Source organism: Dermacentor albipictus, chromosome 1, assembly GCF_038994185.2.
Source record: "Dermacentor albipictus isolate Rhodes 1998 colony chromosome 1, USDA_Dalb.pri_finalv2, whole genome shotgun sequence".
NCBI lineage: Eukaryota > Metazoa > Arthropoda > Arachnida > Ixodida > Ixodidae > Dermacentor > Dermacentor albipictus.
The window spans coordinates 210,847,776-210,869,121 of record NC_091821.1 but is presented as its reverse complement, the minus strand read 5'-3'; the positions used below and the strand labels follow the sequence as shown (position 1 = coordinate 210,869,121).

The 21,346-nt window shown below is 45.0% G+C and overlaps 2 protein-coding genes across 4 annotated transcripts in view; one reads left to right on the top strand and one right to left on the bottom strand.

The window, feature by feature from the left end:
- LOC135906626 (peptide methionine sulfoxide reductase-like) overlaps positions 1–1,570 on the bottom strand; it is a 74,305-nt gene extending 72,735 nt beyond the window's left edge. The window contains exon 1 of one of the 2 annotated variants that reach the window (XM_065438105.2): positions 1,443–1,570. The gene's annotated coding sequence lies outside the window, so the exon portion shown is untranslated. The remainder of the gene's footprint in view (positions 1–1,442) is intronic. The other variant, XM_065438099.1, reaches the window with a different exon arrangement.
- Positions 1–18,471, top strand: part of LOC135906628 (protein FAM210B, mitochondrial-like) — a 74,042-nt gene extending 55,571 nt beyond the window's left edge. For both annotated transcript variants that reach the window (XM_065438108.2, XM_065438107.1), the window contains exons 3-4: positions 17,786–17,936; positions 18,146–18,471. In XM_065438108.2, coding sequence (XP_065294180.1) covers positions 17,786–17,936; positions 18,146–18,359 — 365 coding nt within the window. In that variant the 3' untranslated portion in view covers positions 18,360–18,471. The remainder of the gene's footprint in view (positions 1–17,785; positions 17,937–18,145) is intronic.
- The last annotated feature ends 2,875 nt before the right edge of the window (positions 18,472–21,346 follow it).

The following is a 21,346-nucleotide window of genomic DNA, read 5'->3' as shown; positions in this document are numbered from 1 at the left end:
GTTGCATTGCCATGCGTAGCAAATATATTCTGCCCCTCTGTATTGTACTTATCTAAATCTTCTGATGTTATATATATATATATATATATATATAGCATGATTGTTTGTCCTCTTTACGGTTGTTCATATATTAATGCACCCCTGTATAATCTGTGGTTTGTACTGTCATTTCTAAAATCCACATATCCTTGTCTGAACCAATATTCTATGCAACATTGTTAACATACTGACACGTGTACTTATTCTTTTCTTGGGCACTAGGTTTCACCCGCTAAAAAGTTGAAGTTACAGCCCAGTGCAAGACGCGCCTGCCTGATTTCGAACATACCCGAATGTTATCGATCGTTCTATCCATTGTCTGTTGTCACCGGCCTTCGCGATTGTTTGCGCGATACGAATTGTGTAGTACACTCCGGAAGATACGAGGGCATCAGCGATTACGCTGGAACACCTCCGACGAGTCATGTAGAAAAGCCTACGCGCTTGACCCGCTGATGAGATTTTCGACGATCGCCGACTGCGCTAGCCACTATCTTTGCGCTTCCAGTGTAACCTGTTTTAAATTATGGGGTTTTACGTGCCAAAACCACTTTCTGATTATGAGGCACGCCGTAGTGGAGGACTCCGGAAATTTCGACCACCTGGGGTTCTTTAACGTGCACCTAAATCTAAGTACACGGGTGTTTTCGCATTTCGCCCCCATCGAAATGCGGCCGCCGTGGCCGGGATTCGATCCCGCGACCTCGTGCTCAGCAGTCCAACACCATAGCCACTGAGCAACCATGGCGGGTCGTGTAACCTGTTTTCTGGGCACTGCTTGATCGCCCATAAAGAGTTAGTTTTGTGATTCACAGTTTTTGCTGCTCTATTCTTCTCAAGTCACCACAACGTGACAGTATCCTTGTGATTTATTCTTTAGATGCACAGTCGACCGATTCTTTTTAACAGTACGGCGCGAGCGTCGACTGGTCGGCCGGTCAACGCCCTTCCGACATCGCGAAGCGACAAGATCAGCAAGGGTAGCACCAAGTTCACTGGAAGCGAAAGTTTCGCCTGCTAGGCTCTTCCCACCAGCACGACACAGTGCCTGGCACGATTAACACTCGCCGCAAGCTCCCCGGCTTATCGGAGATAACGGCTCCCGGTGAACTTGGTGCGCATGCGCTATTCTTGCCGCTCTCGTCGCTTCGCGCGGTTCGAAGGCGCTGACGCCAGTCGTCACTCGCGCGGTACTGTTAAAGAATCGGTAGACTGTACTTGGTGTAACCTATCTGCTTTGATCTCACGTGAGATTGGCAATATTTCTAAATAAATAAATAAATTATGTGCAGCAGAAACGTGACAACGGTCATGCCGTGACGCACTATATCAACGCACGACGAGAAGTGCGCGTACTGGAGGACAGTCGCACGCTGTGTTTTAAAGAAAGCGGGTATACTTACGGTCAGTATGACGCTCGGGCCATTCTTCTTTCTCGTCTAAATGTGGCGCTGCTTTGCGCAGTTGGTTGGCTCCGAGCGGAATGCCACGACCCACTACGTGGGGACATCGTGGTGGCCTTGAAAGCTACAGGAGGGGACAAGCAATCTAATATAGAACACTGTAGGCTCCTTACTGCATGCAATGGAATAAAATTATTCTAGAATGTTCACAGCAGCAGTGTCTATAGACAGGAAACATTTCTTACTGTGCTCAAAAAGTGTTTCAGTGCCCTTTTAATAAAACCAAGCAAACATACTATTTCCGTGCACTTTTTAACCTTGAGTGAAGAAGCACGCGAAGGTTACCTGCGTTCCCCGCTGCGTTCATTCTGGCTGGCGCCCTCTACACTGTTAAATTTTTTTTTTCAAGAGAAAAGAACTGAATAAATTTGGCAATTCTTGAAACATATTTTTCATTCTCTTTCGTTTTATGTTAGCTTGTTTTTCTACGACTTCAGCAAAATAGCCATTTCCTTTTCTGTAACGTTACAGAAAAAAAACAATAATGTTAGTTTATTGAGGGAGTCACTTTTTTGATAACTGCATCTTTCATGAAAGAGTCATTTTCGAAAGAGTGAAATGCTGGGATACGGCTGTGACAGATCGTACTTGTACGATAAGCATGCTGCGTGGAACAAATGAGACGGGACCACGCCTGACAAAATATCTGACGCTGTCAAGAATGGCGAACTGCGAAACAAGATTGCCACACAGTTACGACAGGGCGACACGACGCGCACCTCTCCCTCTCCGTCGCTGCAGCTGGGAGGCGTTCAAAGAAGCGGCCTTTGCACTGGAATCCGCCGCCTTCCACCCGCCCCATCGACATTGTGACGGGACTAGTTCGGCGTGTGTGAACAATGATTCCGGAGTTCCCCAACACGGAGCTGATTTGACACGCATGGACAAACTGCCGTGGGGACGACGTATTTTGGTGCGTCTCACGCTTCGGCCTAGCACGGAACAACGAGCGACCCTCGATCGGCGCCGATAGTTCCCGGAACGGCACCCCGCGCGGTTGCCTCTGTGTACAGAGCGCGGTTGCCTTTGTGTACGTAAACTGATCTGCAGTGCAGCGGCGAGTTGGTGATGAGTAAACGAACAGTCGCCGCGTCGTATGACCGGCGGATCGAGTGTATAAAAACTGTGGTTGTGCGAATGCTGAGGACACTTCTCTTGAGCAGTCATGTTAGACTGAGTCACTTCTCTCATGCAGTCATGTTGGACTGTTACTCTTTTTCTCAAGCAGTCATGTTAGACTGATTTAATTTCTGTAAATAAACCCTTTTTCCTCGTTCTCGATGAGAAGCAGTTCTTCACTTCATCAACGATCTCAGCGTAAATAAGTTGGACGACGGCATGGGCCAGCTACCTTCGAATTCATGCCGTACTCCAATCTTGGCAAAGGACCACGGACGATGGGATTGAGCCCCCAATCCTGACAACTGGCTGACAGCGGTGAGATGGACTTTGCGACATGGTGCTGTATCTGCGGTGAGTGCTTGGTTTTTGCTTTGACTCTCTAGGCTTCATTTTGGGGTTGTTCTGTTTAGAACAGTAGGGAAGCTAGATTGTTGTGTGTTAGCTAGGTTGTGTTTTCCTAGCTAGATTTAGAGAGCAGAATCAAGGCAGTAAAGCAGCAGTCATGGAGTTAAGGACACTGCTGAGAGACGAGTTGTTGATTGTTGGTGAGGAACTGGGCCTAGATGTACGCAAGGAAATGCTCAAATCGGAATTATTGGAGCTAATTTCCAATCAGGCCAGTGAGGAAGAAGTTGAACTGGGGTTTGAACTTCTGAAAAAGAGAGAAGAACGACAGAGAAAAGAAAGGGAGGAACGCGATAAAGAAAGGGAGGAACGCGATAAAGATCGCGAGTTAAGAAAAATGCAACTTGAACTTGAAAGCAAACGTTTGGAGTTGTCTCAAGGAAGTGAAGGCGCTCTGGGACGATCAAGTGAGGCAGAATCATACCGCATGGACAGGCTATTAAAGCCATTTGAGGTCGGGACCGACATAGGCTTGTTCCTAAGCAATTTTGAAAGGACTTGCGAAAAGATGAACTTCGGCCCGAGTACATGGCCACAGCGGTTGCTGTCTATGTTGCCGTGTGAGGCAGCGGAAGTAATCGCCAGACTGAGTGTGCAGGATGCATATGATTATGCAAAAGTTAAGGCTAGTCTCCTGAAGAAATACCGCCTTTCAGCCGAAGCTTTTCGGCAAAGGTTTAGGAGCACAGGCAAGAAAGATAGCGAGGGCTATCCGGAGTTTGCATATAGCTTAAAGGCCAACCTAGTCGAGTGGCTTAAAAGCGCGGAAGCGTACGACAGCAGAGACATGATCATTGAATGCATGTGTCTAGAGCAGTTTTACAAAACCATCCCCCAAGCTGTGAAACTGTGGGTGCAAGACAGAGGTAATGTAAACACTGTGGAAAGGGCGGCTGAATTAGCCGAAGAGTACGCAACCCGTAGAAAGTTGAACGCCGAGGAGGGAAACTGGGATGGTCGAAATGGACCGCGGAAACCATTTCCGTTCAAAAAGGGTGCGCAAACTAGACGATCCGAGCCTGTAGACATGGCGGAAAAGCCCGCAGAAAAGAGCGAGGAGAAACTTAACGGAGAAACCGCACAAAAAGAACAGAAAAGAAAATTCGAATCTGTTAGACCAATTCGCTGTTACAAATGCCACAAACTGGGACATATAGCTGTAAACTGCGAGAAGTCTAGCGTAGTTTTTTCCTACGTGGAGGAAAAAGATGAGAATATGGAACTTTTAAGTCCATATCTCCACGACCTGCAAGTTAACGGAAAACCATGCCAAGTGCTAAGAGACAGTGCCGCCACGCTGGACATTGTCCATCCGTCTTACGTGATGGTAGATGACTTCACCGGAGAAGTAGCATGGATAAAACAGGTTGTAGAAGAACACAGCGTGTGTCTGCCCATGGCCAAAGTCAAAATCAGTGGACCATTCGGGGAGCTAGAGACTGAGGCTGCAGTTTCCAAATTTTTGTCACTGCAGTATCCCTACATCTTTTCGAATCGCTCGAATCAGTTACTGCGTGACAGAGGGCTCAAACTGGGAGAGGGCATAGTACAGGCATTGACCAGAGGCCAAGCTCGTAAGATCGCGGCGCTTTCGGCTGAAAATGCTCAAGCTCCTCCAGCTGAAGCAGAAAAGGGGATAGCTTCAATACCCGAATCCGAGCTAGGCCCGAGGGACAAAAGAACAGTTGAGGAGAGCCTGCCAGTTGACCAGCTCAATGAGAGCGTAGCACTAGAGTGTCAGAGTTCTAGCCTGCAGGAAGAGCAAGCAGACGCGCTCACAAGCGAGACAGGGTCGTTATTATCACCGGCCTCAAAGAACTTTGATCAACTCTTACGCGTGGATAGAGAGTCACTGGCAGCTGAGCAAAAGAATGATGAGAGCTTAGCTAAATTACGTGACACAGCTAAAGAAGGCATTGCTAGGCGCAACGTAACGATACATGAGAGAGGAGGATTGTTGTATCGGCATTACAGAGATCGAAAGGGTAGGATTTTAGATCAGTTAGTCATACCTACTAAGTATAGGGAGGACCTTTTGAGTCTTTGTCATGGAAATGGGTGGTCCGGCCACCTAGGCATAAACAAATCAAAGGAAAGATTGCTTATGGAATACTACTGGCCTGGCTGTTTCAAAGATGTAGAAAACTTTGTAAGATCATGCGACGCCTGCCAGCGTTCTGGTAAACCAGGAGAGACTTGGAAAGCTCCACTGAAGGTAGTGCCCTTAATAACAGAGCCTTTCAGACGACTTGTAATAGACACGGTGGGGCCTCTTCCAAAAACAAAATCAGGCTACAGGTACTTGTTTACCATGCTGTGTCCGGCTACCAAGTTTCCAGAAGCAATCCCTTTGAAAGAGCTCAGCTCCACCGAAGTAGTAGACGCGCTTTTGACAGTGTTTGCACGAGTTGGGTTTCCAGCCGAAATTCAGGCAGATCAAGGATCAGTATTCACGAGCGCACTGACTTCCACATTCTTGCAAAAGTGCGGGGTAAAGTTAATACACAGTTCTGTCTATCACCCTCAGTCAAACAGTGTAGAGAGGTGGCATTCGGTGCTTAAGCGAGTTTTGCGTGCGCTCTGTTCCGAGCACAAGGAGGACTGGGAGAACTGTCTGCCGGCAACTTTGTTTGCTTTGCGAACGGTTCCACATGAGGCGACAGGGTTCTCGCCAGCAGAACTAGTGTATGGGAGGACACTCCGGTCTCCACTGAGAATGTTAAGAGAGATGTGGGAGGAAAGAGGGGAGAGTCCAACCGTGGTTGAATACGTGCTAAATTTACTGGAACGGCTAAGCGCAACTCAAGAACTAGTCGGAAAGAACATGGCACTAGCTCAAAAGAACGCCAAATTCTATTACGACAAGAATGCGAGGCTTCGTACGTTTAACGCCGGAGACCAGGTAATGATCCTCAAACCTTCAAGAAAGAACAAGCTTGAAGTTCACTGGGACGGGCCCGTTAAAGTGTTGCACAAACTTTCAGATACCAACTATGCTTTGAGAATGCCCGGTCGCAGGAAGGAAGTGAGGATATATCACTGTAATTTGATGAAGCCGTACGTAGAGCGGAGCGGAGTCGTTAACTATACCGTCAAAGAGCCGGATGGCATTGGTACCAAGTTTAAGGAGTATAGGGCAACCTCCAACTCTGAAATCGGCCTAGAAGAAGTAGTAGAACACTCGGTAAGCTCGCATGCTCTAAGACCCGAGCAGCTAGATGAGCTAAAAGGGGTGTTAGGGGAATATCTCGACAGATTCAGCGATCGGCCGGGTAGAACCGAACTGATAACGCATGAAATTGAGCTGACCTCTACCGAACCAGTAAGATCAAAACCTTACAGGGTGTCTCCAAGACAGAGAGAGATTATGGAGGCAGAGATACAGCGTATGCTAGAGTTGGGAGTTATTGAGCCCGCTGAGAGTGACTACACGTCACCGCTAATACTCGTAGAAACCCCTAACAAGGACCCTCGTCCGTGTGTTGACTACAGGAAGTTAAATGCGATCACTAGGGATCAGCTGTACCCGATACCCAACATTGAGGAACGAATTGAAAGAGTTAGCGCTGCTAAATACATTTCAACTATAGATCTCGTGCGGGAGTACTGGCAAGTTCCCCTTTCAGAAAGTGCCAGCCGCTATGCCGCATTCATCTCGCCTGTAGGCACTTTTCGCCCTCTCGCACTCAGCTTCGGGCTGAAGAACGCGCCGTTTAGCTTCTCTAAGTTAATGGATATTGTCCTAAAAGACTTGCAGGAGTTCGCCTTACCTTATCTTGATGATGTGGCCATTTTTTCGGACAGCTGGGAACAACACGTATCGCACCTCAAACGGGTGTTCTCACGGTTGAGGGAAGCCGGCTTAACGATGAAAGCGGAAAAGTGTAGGTTTGGTTGTTCGCAGGTTACTTATCTGGGCCATGTTGTCGGTCAGGGCATGAGACGGCCGGCTGAGCTGAAAATAGCTACGATTGGAGAATTTTCTCAGCCGCGCACGAAAACGGACCTTCGTTCATTTTTGGGACTTGTGGGGTACTATCAACGGTACATTCCGAATTACTCGCAATTGGCAAGTCCATTAACAGACGCCCTCCGAAAGGGAGCACCGAGTAACGTACACTGGGATAAGGACAAAGAGAACGCTTTCCAAAGTTTGAAAACGCTATTGGTTTCTCGCCCTGTGCTTCGCGCGCCAGACTACACAAAGGAATTCATAGTTCAATGCGACGCAAGCGACAGAGGTATGGGCGTGGTACTTAGTCAGGTCGGCGACGATAACGAGGAGCATCCTATCCTCTACGCCAGCCGTAAACTAAATGTAAGGGAGGAAGCCTACAGCGCTTCAGAGAAGGAATGCGCTTGTTTGGTTTGGGCCGCCCAGAAGTTGTCGTGTTACTTGTACGGAGCGAAGTTCATCTTCGAGACCGACCACTGTCCTCTGACGTGGCTCAATCAAATGTCACACAAAAACGGCCGCTTGCTCCGATGGAGCCTCACTCTCCAAGAGTACAACTTCTCCGTTAGATATAAGAAGGGAAAGTTGCATAGCAATGCGGATGGTTTGAGCAGGCTAATTTGAATTCTGCCTTTGAGGGTCCCGCCTAAATTTTAGGGTTACTAGTGCTAACTTTTATTAAGCGAAGAAGATCCCCTCTCATTTAGCAGGATTCCCTCCATGATTGCTGAATTTGTCAGCAGGAATTTGCTTCAGAAATTGGCATAGTGAAATGTAGCATTTTTTGTTTCTGCACTTATGTTGTTGTTGTTTTTTTTGAAGCCTAGCGAGTCTAAAGTGAGAGCCAATGCACGTCATCTCGGCGCAGAGCCGTGTTGTGGGGTTCATTTTGCAGTTGCCTGTCCTTGTTGGATGTTTTGGGGCGGTGACATCAATGCACAAGTGGTCGCTGCGAGCCAAGACATCAATACCCCCCCCCCCCCCCCTGACCAGCAGCCGTTCTCTTCCTGCCTAGCGGTTGTCAGCGCTAGACAGTCGAGACTTTCCGGGCCATGGAGGCGCTGTCAAGAATGGCGAACTGCGAAACAAGATTGCCACACAGTTACGACAGGGCGACACGACGCGCACCTCTCCCTCTCCGTCGCTGCAGCTGGGAGGCGTTCAAAGAAGCGGCCTTTGCACTGGAATCCGCCGCCTTCCACCCGCCCCATCGACATTGTGACGGGACTAGTTCGGCGTGTGTGAACAATGATTCCGGAGTTCCCCAACACGGAGCTGATTTGACACGCATGGACAAACTGCCGTGGGGACGACGTATTTTGGTGCGTCTCACGCTTCGGCCTAGCACGGAACAACGAGCGACCCTCGATCGGCGCCGATAGTTCCCGGAACGGCACCCCGCGCGGTTGCCTCTGTGTACAGAGCGCGGTTGCCTTTGTGTACGTAAACTGATCTGCAGTGCAGCGGCGAGTTGGTGATGAGTAAACGAACAGTCGCCGCGTCGTATGACCGGCGGATCGAGTGTATAAAAACTGTGGTTGTGCGAATGCTGAGGACACTTCTCTTGAGCAGTCATGTTAGACTGAGTCACTTCTCTCATGCAGTCATGTTGGACTGTTACTCTTTTTCTCAAGCAGTCATGTTAGACTGATTTAATTTCTGTAAATAAACCCTTTTTCCTCGTTCTCGATGAGAAGCAGTTCTTCACTTCATCAACGATCTCAGCGTAAATAAGTTGGACGACGGCATGGGCCAGCTACCTTCGAATTCATGCCGTACTCCAATCTTGGCGAAGGACCACGGACGATGGGATTGAGCCCCCAATCCTGACAACGCCAAGAGACCAGGCAGTACGCAGCACATACAGTTATCCACTCTACGAGTTGGGACACCCTGTATATTTAGGTACATGTATGGGCTACGCTTTGCTATATGACACGCGGTATATGCGGGTTATATTGCCACTATTCTGCCCCTATTCTAACACTATCCGAACACTACCCTAACACTATTCTATCATTAAAGCTGCTCATACCTTGTCTTACATTGTTGACAAAGTTATTCCTCGGATTTTTGAGAATAACAGCTCACAAACAAATGCCATGAAACTAAACACCAACAGCGCATGCATTTTGTGTTAAATCTTAGATTTTTAAATAATGAACGTGCGAGACAATAACAGAAACCTGAAAGTGACGTTACTTTCCTCGCGCGGCTGTGCACTACCTCCGGGATCGGCCCGCGCAAGAGGCCGCGTTTCTACCAGAAAGCTCGTTTTCGTGCATAGCGTCCGCCGCCAGGGTTTCCCGGTAAACATCACGGTTATCTAAGCTGCAGTTACCGGAAAGCGTGAGAAGCAGTCTTGAATATTTGAATGCTATGTTGAATTTTCCACCCTTAAGAGGAATCTTTAGCTAGTACCCAACTCCGATGCCGCCTGTTCAAATGCATGTAAAACGCAGAAACTCTTTTCTGAGATAACCACTGGGTCGATTTTATGAAATTTGTTTCACTTGAGAGGGAAAGTTAAATTCTAATGCAAAAAGGGGCGAGGCGTGCAGACAGGACACAAGAGTAGAGAAGTGGACAACACGAACGCCGACTATCTGTGTGTTGAGAAGTAGAGAAGTTGAGAAGTAAAGAAGTGTTGTGCACTTCTCTACTCTTGTGTCCCGTCTGCACGTCTCACCCCTTTTTGCATTATGAATCCTTACCAACTAGCTCAGCTTTCTGTCGTTCTAAGTTAAATTCTGGTGACTGTTGGAAGCGTAATTTCGATTTAGTGCCTGAATGTTTAAAAAAAGATCTTCAAAAATTGGTACGTTTCAAAAAAGTAGAAGCACGAAGTTTACAAATGTGTAGCTCTGCACCAAGAACAGATATCGCAGGTCTGTAGAATGCATGCGTTAGAGCATCCAAAAGCGGACAAATTTAATATGTCAATTTGTATCTTACGTGACTTTGTTAATGTTTACAACGGTCTTGCAATAGTTCTACTCATATATTAGTGGTTTACTTGACACATCTATAATAGATCAGTTTTGTCCGCTTTAGATGTAATATTAGGCGCAATTTGCAAAACTGTGATATCATATTTATTTCTGAGTTACAGAGTTGTAAACTTGATTGTTTTGTTTTCTGAAAATTTGCGGTTCTTGCTAACCTTTGTTAAAAAATTGACGCGCTAAATTGAAAATTCGCAACAAACATTCACTAGATTTTAACTCTTGCTTTTAACTGCAACAAATTTCATCAAACTTGGTGCACTGGTTGCCGAGAAAAACGATTTCTCCTTTTCCATGTATTTAGATAGGAACCCCCCGAGCTAAAGCTTTCTTTTAGGAGGAGGCCTTAGCTCGGGTGCTTCTATCTAAATACATGTAAAAGGAGAATTGGTTTTTATCGACATCCACTACACCGAATTCGGCGAGGTTTGTTGCATTTAAAAGAGCTTAAAATCTAGAGACTGTTGGTTGCGAATTTTCCACTTAGGACGTAAATATTTTAGTAAAGATTAGCAACAACCGCAAATATTCAGAAAACAAAAGTATCAAGTTTACAACTCTAACTCAGAAATAAAAATAATATCATAATTTTGTAAATTGCGCCTCATATTACATCTAAAGCGGACAAAACTGATAGATGTCTCTAAAATATACCATGGACTAACCATGCACTAATATTTTATTTTATTTATTGATTTGCAATACTGCCACTCTCAGTTGAGAGCATAGCAGGTGGTCATTACAAAGACAATCATGTTTTAAAATAAAAAAAATAATCGACAAGGAAATACCGAAGCACATCCGCCAGGGTGACATTAAAGCAATAAATGTGGTCTAAGCAGTTTTTCAAGCAAAAACATCAATATTACACTAAAGTTTAACAGTGCAGAATACCCCCCCCCCCCCCATTGTGAAAAAAATTTATAAATACAAAATATTATTCGAGAAAAAAAGAGAAGAAAGTAAGCTTCGATATATATATAGAGCCTTTAAGGCAAAGATCATCCACAAATTCAAATTAACATTTCGAAAACATACATGCTGCGCACACGAAATGAAGCACAACCACGAGAATGGTTTACAACCTGTTTGCCAAGCAACGAGAATCAACGCCGTATCGATCATGCGCAATGTGCTAACACCACAAAATAATATTGAAAATAAAAAAGCGAAGCACAACCAGGCACAGGATTGCAATCTGTTACAAAAATGGGAATGAAATAAAGAAGCAAGCAAGTGATAGTACATGATCAAAACTATGTACAATATAGCATAAGCAATCTCTTACACCAAAACAAGCGGTACATATTTGAACGGTCATCACCAGCAAATAATAGGAAAGGAAATACATTGTAAAAGTGCAGGAATCTAAGAAAAGGGAACTAGTGTTCAAATGAGAGAGGATGCGAGGCAATGGCCATGGTACTAGAGGTTAGATGTATGTTCTAACTTTGCAGTGAAAGCGGACACTGTGTCGGCGTCCGTGACATCGGGACTTAACCGATTCCATTCGCGTATCGTAAGTGAAAAAAAAAACGATTGTCCAAACGAGTCATTGTTGAAAGAATATTCAGTTAATGTGTATTTATGCTTATGACGAGTTGGGCGCGACTGTGAAAATGCGATATACTTAGGCACATCTATCTTATAGATGTCATGCAGCAGTTGGTATTATTATTAGTGCGAAGGTGCCTCCAAAACCTGTTAGGATTGCTTTTAATAAAACTAGGAAGGGTGACGCTGAAGTAGTATTGTGTGGCATTTCTTGCTTTCTGTCTGAACTCTGCTTTGGCGCAGTGTAGTTTGTGCCGAATGGAAGGCTCACAGTTTGTGTTTTTCACCACCCTGCGCAGCCTTTTTATTCTTCGCTTTGCCTGAATCACTTCACGTGTTATCCTAGGATTGTTCACTGTTGATTTCCTCAGTTTCGTTGGTATGAAGTTAGTAATACAATGGATAACAGCAGATTTGAACCTGAGCCAAAGTAGATTAGTATCACTGGCTGCGTCGGAAGCTAGCTGTGCAAAAAATTCACTCATGTACGAGATAGGTTAGCACACTGTTATCGTCTGCCCTTTCAAAATCGATTACAGTTGATTTACGCTGTTGGTCTGTCTGCAAAGCTAAAGCCGAGCGGCAGCAAGCAGATAAGTATGCTATGGTCAGATATGCCCTCAACTACATCAGTTCGAACCTGGTCTATCGGAAAGTGCTGACTAATAAGTATCAAGTCAAGCATATTTTTAGTTGTATTATGTGTGCGCGTTGGAGATGATACAATTTGATGACGGTTAAAGTTCAACATGAGGTCTATCAGTGCGTCCGCGGCAACCGATGTGTGGTTAAGTGTAGTCCAATCATTGTCTGGAATGTCTGAAGTCTCCCATTAGCAGGACACGAGAGCTGCGTCCGTCATATTGCATCAAGTCTTGAATTGCGGTGATGCACTCGTAACCTGATGGCGGGCTTCGGTAAATGCATCCCACAAATATGGGGGTGCCATCACAAAGATGCCGGCAGAACACGGCCTCGGCGTCTGTCGCAACGGGAAGGCATACATACGAGAGGCAATGTTTAATGAGTAAAGCGGCGCCACCGCCACGGGAAGGTCGGTCTTTGCGAATAATGACAGAAGTGGGAGGAACAAGCTCATGATCAAATATTTCGGGAGAAAGCCATGTTTCCGTAACCCCTACTATATCAGGATCATGTTCCAGTAAGAGACTTTCCAGAGCTCCTATATTATTCAGAACGTTTCTCGCGTTTAACATTTAAAATGGTTAGGGCTTGCGGCCTTAGTGGTACCTCGTCCTTTTTTTGGGAGAGGGACTTTGTCGTTCTTTTCATCGTCCCAAAAGAAGGCTCGATTGTTGACGAACAGTTTATCAAATGCTAGCGATACTTTATCGTTCTTCTCGCGGTTTTCTTCGGCGCTATTCCACAGCTTCCTTCCAATGTCTCCGATTCTGGGTGAAAAATCTTCTCCGATTGAGAAGTTGATGTTTTTCAGTTTATAACCTTTTTTAAGTATGTCTGATTTCTGCCTGAAATCTAGCAGCTTGAAAATTACTTACCTATTCTTGTTCCGTTCTGCTCTTCTTAGACGATGTACGCGTTCGATAGTAACCTGATTTAAGCCGAGAGTGTCCTGAGCAACAGCTCTGTTCACTGTCTGTTCAAGAATTTCACTCGTCTCTCTGTCAATTTCTGGCACGCCATAAAGAATTAAATTCGATCGCCTACTCCGATTTTCTAGGTCGTCGACTTTCCTTTTCAAGCTTTCATATGCGCGCTTCATGTTGACAATTTCCTCTTGACACAAGCCAACCCTCTCTTGGAGTATTATTAAGGCATCTAGTTTTGTAACTATATCTTCAAGCCGCTTTTCCTTGATGATTTTAATATCCGCGGCGATTTCCTTTAACGAGCTTGCGATTAGGTCTAGGGTAGGTCCTGGATTCGTTTCGATATCGCCACAAAGGAGCAGTAATTTCCGCAAGAGCAGTTTGACGTTACATGGGACACCTAAGCACCGTGGCCACGGCAGCAAAAGCAAGAAAAGGTTGTCCGAGCGCATACATTTGCCGTATTGTTTCCTCGCCTGCACAAGGAAGAGGAACGGATTGTTACACGTCCGCATGCCTGAAGTGCTGCAGTGCCCAAGAAGTGTCGAGTGTGCTGATCGTCCCTTTGTAGGCGAGCCGTGGGACGGTGCTGGGTGCTGACCATGCGCTGACAGAACCAGGCGGGATAACGGCAAACAGCTGGAGATAGAGGCAACAGCTCCGATAACGTGCAGGACGGAATCACTGGCACATGGTAGAACGTCACGCTGGCAACCTGCGCAGTGGCGCTCTCCCCGAACCGCAAGGTGCCTCCATTGATGGCGGGAAGCAGTCCGAGGAAAAAGTGCAGAAGGAAGAGGACCGGATTGTTAGGCGCCCGCATGCCTGAAGTGCTGCCAGTATGTGAGTAGAACTATTGCATGACCCTTTTAAACAGTAACAAAGTCACGTAAGATACAAATAGACACACTAAATTTGTCCGCTTTGGATGTTCTACCGGACGCCATTTACAGAACCGCGATACCTGTTCTTGATGCAGAGCTATTAAATTGTAAACTTCGTGCTTCTATATTCTTTCGAACTCCCGAATTTTTGAAAATTCATTTAACCAAATTCAGGCCCTAAATTCAAGTTATGCTTCCAACAGTCACTAGATTTCAACTTTCTCTCTCAAGTGCAACAAATTTCATTAAAATCGGTCCAGTAGTTATCTCAGAAACGCGTTTCTGCGTTATACATGTATTGAATAGGCCGCATCGTAGTTTGGCCCGAGCTAAAGCTTCTTCTTAAGGCTTAAGCGTCTTCCTTTTTTTTTTTCCGGTGGTTGGCTGTCGGTTTCTTCTACAGGCGCGCCAAGACTCGGCATTGCTGAATTCCGCCACTTCGTCGATTTCTGAATTTGCCTCATTACGTACAAGGTAGACCGCGAAGCGCCGTTCGTGGTGCAATCGGTGGAACCCCCTCCGCAGTAGGGCGGCGCAAAATAAAACTTCGCCATACTTCGCGATAATGCTGTCTCACACCCGCTGCTGAAGTGGTTATGCGTCAGTCGTAATACGCTCGCGGGAAGACATGCGGCAGCATCATTGTAGCGCGCAGTTTTACGTCACACAAGGGCTGGACGGCGAGTCGCGTTGCCGCGTGCGCATGGAGTTATTGAAATTCTAGTCTAAAGCTCCATCGATAGCTGTTTCGTGAATAATAACAAGCCAGAGTACAAATGTACAGTGTCTGTAAAAAATTGCGTCATGTTAAGTTTTGAATTCAATCGTCTGGGTGACTTGGCAACGAGACCCTCGAGCCCACTAGCAACGACATGTGTTTGTGTTAGGCCTAACGGCCTTCATGTTCGGCTACCGATCAAAGGAATAACAATGATTTCTCGCTTTACCTTTTTTTTTTGCAAGTGAGTGAAAGCGAAAGCCTACGACATCGTTCGATCATTTAATTTGATGGCTGCAGGTTAACGAGAACTGGTACAAGGCAAGAGCCCTCACTTCAATGGATGCCGCCATGTTCGTTGACACAAAACTTTTGCGTCGAGTTTGGGTCGGAGCAGAAATTAGCGCCTCCGACACAGACGCTATACTGTCTTTGCGTCTGGCGCATGCGCAGTGGCGCTGACGCCGTGTCCTTGGGCCCCCTACTCGAAAACTGCCCATTAGATCCATGTGCATGCGTCAGCAGGTAAATTGAGCGAATAATGTGGCACCAGTTATTTTGGTTACACGGCCATTTTAAAAGGTAACTACACCTATATGTCGCCTCCCTTCAACTTTCTTATACAAACATGCGCCGTAATGTTTGTAACTGAGAATTTAATGAACGTACTAAATATAGTTTAATTAGTGGTAAGTGGCCATCGTGGCTGTGGCATTGGGCTTCTAAATTGGGGCTCACAGGTTCAGTCCAGGCCGCGGTATTTGATGGGGACGAAATGGAAAAACACTCGTGTACTTATATTTAGGTTCATGTTAAAGAACCCTGGTTGGTGAAAACTCAAACGCCGCGAATGCCTCATAATCATATATCGTTGATTTGCCACGTAACACCCCAGAAGTTATTTTAAAAAAAAGAAAAGAAAGAATGTAGCTGTGTCCTTCGGCTCTTTTCTAGGGATTTAAACAAAATGGCATTATTTTCGAGTGTGATTTTACAAAAAAACAGGTTATGCTTATCTTATATTTCATACTTGCATGTCATGCAGTTCTCAACTGTACGTCAGCTCAACTGAGCAGCTTTATAAACGGCCGCCTTCAGGCATCCGGTGCACTGTTACAAATAATGACAATAAGGAAGCAGTTAAAGAAACGGCATGCCTCGTATAAACGCACACACATGCGAATTAGCTTTGTTCGTTGAAGGAGATAAGTGTGCTACAACATGCACCACTCAGTTTAAATGCGACGAAAACATTGTGGGACTGTCAAAAAAAAAAAAAAAAAAAACACACCTTTCCTTGCCTGAATCGAGTTAGCATATTTACAGGCTGCGCTGAAACGGGGCGTTTACATTGACTGATAGAGACGGGGACGTGTTAAGCAGAAGTTATATCAAAACATGTACGTTAATTTGCTCAGGAACTGGTGGACCTCCGCGCAACAGCCGTGACTTGCCATTAGCATCATAATTCGAACAGTCCTCACTTGCATCGGACACGCCCTCGGTAATTCGAAGTGCTGTTATGCGTTACGTTCGAACAGAAACGACTATTCGATCATATCTAATAATGAATTGAGCAGTCGCATACGATCAGAACAGCAAATAGCAGTTGATGAGACTTGTATGTTTCTACTTCATTTCACATGCTGGCACATTGAAGAGGAGTGCCAGACCAGCCATGGAGATTACATTGGTCTTTACCTTGGTTATTGACATGATTCCTTCTCTTGGAAAGCCCATTGGTACACTTAGTGTCGGTTCCATCTAGAGTGCACTAGAATTGTACACTACAGTTCCATCCGTGATAAGGCTCCAGCCACAAGCCGTCGGTCGAAGCTGCCGTGCGCACTCCCATGAACACGGCGCCACCATCAAGAAAGGTTTGGTGGTGCCGCGTTTGTTACTGTAAACACGCTTATTCCAGTTGAGTTATCACTTTATCAATTAGTGAATTTTGAGTATCTGATCATTTTTCTATTATATATATATATGTCTTGAATATGTCTATCCACCATTTGATTTACCGAGAAGTTTAATCATCCGCTTCTTATCTCCGCGTCACGCACTTCATAACCCAGGTTTATTTCGATAAAGTATTGTTTTCTTCGATTATTGTCCGTGCTCTTTAATATTCCACCAACAAGAAGGGGCGTGAAACAACACGTTTTCTTACGCAGCTCCATCTTGCAGATCGGCGGCTGCCGTGACAAAATTACGTGTTACTTTTAGAAATGTGTCTTAAAGACAGCAGTCCACCGGGCTAAAATTACAATTGGCAAGAGAGTTGTATAATCCATGCTTCATATATATATATAGGTGTGTGTGTGTGTGTGTTTGACAAAATGGTGTAAACATGAATTTGTACAATGCGCAACCGGCGTCGGCGCCTACAGCGAAAATTGAATAAACCGCGGAGCCCGTCGTTACCATACCGTCGTGCCCCCGATACAGTGTACTGTACCCCCGATACAGTTAGATACAGTTCGCTCGCAGCGCCCTCGCACAATTTTGTACACGCGGCGCCTCAACGGGAGAGCGCCGAGAGCTCCGTCCGGCCCACTCGACCTCATTCTAGTACGCTGTAGTTAAAAAAAACTTGTAACTCATCGCCAACCCAATAAAATATTTAGTAGAGTGACCATAAAAAATTTATTTCCTCTGAGTTTAACAATCTGGTATTCGGCTTACACTGATCCAATATAATCCGACGAAAGAACAGTCATGTGCGTCAGATAGCGTCGATGTTATGATGTTATGTTTACGACAGTTGACGCGTAGTTGGCTGTTAGATTTGATATGCTTTCTGTGACATTGTTCGGTGCGCAATCGCGAGTGTTGACAGCTTTTTTCCGGACGCTACGCACAAGCTATCCTTGCAGTGCTTTTATCCACTCATCACAGAGTACGTATCGTGTCGGAAAACCTCTCTTGTTACGCGCACCGGCGCCGTTCTCCAGCGCCGTGTCCCCACTACACAGGTGTTCCGTTCGTAAGTTGCAGCACTCGCCTGCAGTTCTTGCAACTTAGCAGTTTTCGTTCATCGTCACTTCACCGTACTTTTCCATGCAGTGTCTCAAGGTGATGCTGGCAACAAGCCTGCTCCGGTGTCGAGAAAAGAGAAGTGGAAGCATGCAATCAAGGAGTACGGTAGTGCAATGGTGGCGTTCCATGTCGTGTTGTCATTTACATCCTTCGGCATCTGCTACGTACTTGTTTCGAGGTAATGTACCTGTTCGTAACACTGCAAGCTTTTCTCTCGTCAATCGCTGTTCATGAGCAGTGATTTTGTGACACTTATTAATCTGAAGATTCAGGGTGCAATAAATCCACCATCGGCAGCAAATATATGTCGTCACCCAGTATTGCTCTGTTCGCAACTTTCCAGTTGTCTTCGCTACATCTCTAATGTTGGTACTCATTCCTTTTCAGTGGTGTAGACATGACAGCAGTTGCAGAGAAGCTTGGTTTCAGCATGGACTCCCAGTGGGTGAACTCAAAGATTGCTGGTGGAAGTGGTACACTTGTACTTGCGTACGCGGTCCATAAACTGTTTACCCCCGTGCGCATGGGCATTACTTTGTCTACAACGCCGATACTCGTGCGGTGGTTGCGGCGCAATGGCATTTGGGGCTTCAGATATTGAGTGGATGTTAGCGCTTACCCATGACCGAAATTAATCTATGTAGATATGCGTAAGTCGTAAGTTCTTGTTAAACAGCTGTATTTTAAGTTGAATAAAACGAGATTTGAGCTGACTGGTGTTTTTCTAGATAATTATTTTTCCTTGTGGGAAAACATACTCCCTTGTGGGAGTGCAACAACGTTTACAGAGTAGTGTGTGTGCTTGTGGTCCGTCCGCTGCGCGATGCATCCTCCATTGCCTTATTTAAAACCTGCGACTTTGGTTTCTCGGACACGTGTTTCCTGGTGATGTTGCACAAACCAGGCTGCATTTTCGCATATTGCTGTTTCCCCTGTGAATGCTAGACATTCATCACATGGCTTAGGAGAAGATTCAATGCCATCTCAAGACGGATTTGCTTAACATCATAAAAGACTTCTGATCACATAGACAAGACATGAGGAGCAGCGTGAGAACTTAATTTTAATGAAATCTTGCATTGCCAAACAAAGAAATTTTGGGGATTAACATTCCGAAAATGCAAACTGGGACACCATTGTGGAGGGCTCTAGACTAATGTTGTCCCCCTTTCTTAACCCTTCGATGGACACAAGAGATAAGACTGTTTAGTGTCTTAAGCATTACGAGTGTCTTCCCGATCAGGTATTGTTCACAAGTGAACCTGAAAACTGATTGAACATAAACTGAATGTGGGTTGTATATGTCCCACAGTCCAAATAGGCCATTTTCATCAAGGATAGCACAACCACCTTGCCTGGTTCTACCTCATGTCTGCCTGTAAAATCGTCACAAGCAGCATGTGTATGTTTTCGTTGTACTTATTGAGCACTCAATATACCAGCAAAGTCTGTCATGGCTACCCATTATCGCAACAGTTCTCGGAACACAGATAACCTTAGCTAAGCCACAGCCAGTTTTTTTCCTTTCGTGTTACAATTGTGTCTGCACTAGCTAACATGTTGAAGCCAGTTACAATAGAACATGGCCTTTACAGAGTGAAAACTTCTCATACAATTCACTGGCTGCTCAGTGTGAAGGCTTCCTGATAAAGTATTGATGCTTCAAAACAACCTAAAAAAAAGTCATGGAAATCTTTGTAGGCTGCTTGGACTCTCCCCGAGTCATTACTATAATGTAAGAAAGAAATTTTGTTTAAAAGAATCTCCATTTATTATTAAGGTGGATTGAAGGAAGAAGCATAATGAAATGCAACGTAAAAAAAGGGAAGTAAGCAATCCATAACTGCAACTGTTCTGCTTTGTCGATGAATATCAAAGTAAACGAAAACAAATTGTTTTGCATAGCACATGCCTCCAGGCCCTTGTGTTTCAAGGGCTCCAAGGAGGCAATAGTGCTCTAGCCAATCTTAGACTCAGATATATTTTATACATCGTATCATTCTTTTGAAATGCATCTTAATGTTCATAGTACACGTCATATGTCATCGCCATAATCTTATTATATAGATTTTACGCACCTTAGAGCGACTATTCTTAAGGCCCCTTTACAGCCATGTCACACCAACTTCATAGAACTCATAACTACACTGCGAATTCATTACCACGGGCATGGCGCTTTTTGGCCATAATTGGCCCTTGCGCCATTAAACATCAAACATTCATTCATTCATAAACGAAAACAATTGTGGTAAAGAGATCCGGGAACAGATGAACAAAGAAGTTAAATCATTGTTCTTATATTTCACCATTGCTGTGCAGTCAAGATGCCATGAAAAGTAGAACCAACATACAAGGGTTAATGTGCATCCAAAGCATGGTACATAAACATCTTTGCATTTCACAGTGATCAAAATACAGCTGCCACGGCAAGGAATCAAATACGCAATCTGGCGCTCAGCAGTTTAATGCAATAGCCATTACAGCGTGTTAAAAATTAGTTCAGAGGAGTGCATGACTAGCAAAGGCTGAGAAAAGGGTAGCTGAACTGAACACATTCAGAATTTTATTTATACTTGACACTGTGTCAAGATGGCAATAGATGAATAAGCATTTCCATTGGTGCAGCAGTGTTGTGGCCATGTTAGAGTACTACCAATCGGGTGAAAAGCTGTGTTTTAATTTTATACATCTGTACATTTGCATGCATGCTGTGGTGGTGCATGTGAAGGGGTGTTTAATAGTGCATAGCAGCTGGTGGGTCACTGGAAGGGGCTAGTCGTCTCCTTTCTGTCAATGTGCTCCCTGACTGAATATCTACACTGGTGATCATCGCAGAGACTGGGGCTAACTGCTTCCCCTGTACCGTGACCCCCCCCCCCCCCCCATTTCTGAGGTTACTGCTTCCAGTGACGTTATCTGAAAGCTGCGACGCTCGCAACATCAGCCATACAAGAGTTCCAATGGCTAAACCTAAGAGAGACAACTTAACATGCATTGCTAGTACATTCATAACACTGACAAGAGCAATCATGTTGACTTACACTGAGTTGTTTGTGGATGTCTTTGAAGATTGGACCATTCCTTCCAAATACAATTTCACGTAGCAATTTGTAGTTTACCGATATATTCTGCATACTTACAAAGTTCGAACACATTACTCACACAGGACAATAGAGAGCAAGACATTTAACTAAAGTAGACTATATTAAGCTGCATTAGTAATGTTCTGCATTAGAACATTACTAATGCGGTTTTGCACACACAACATGAGTTTCAAGTGAAATGTATACATACAATATGGCTGTGCACAGCATCCCTAATCATGTGTATGAAAAAACTTATGCAAGCCGACATTGCAGTATGCCATTACAGTTAGCACATGCACGTGCACACTGTAATCACTTGCAATTCATGTTCCAGAAAGTTGAAAGTCTGCTGTGCAATGGTCCCAAGATCATAGTTGTCCACGATTGTTCTCAGGCAGTATGCAGATTGAAGGAAATTTTGCACAGTGTTTTGTTAGTTAAATTGTGTATATTGATGTAAAAGCAAGTTTAGCTATGCTGCATCAGGGCTTTTGCATTTTGG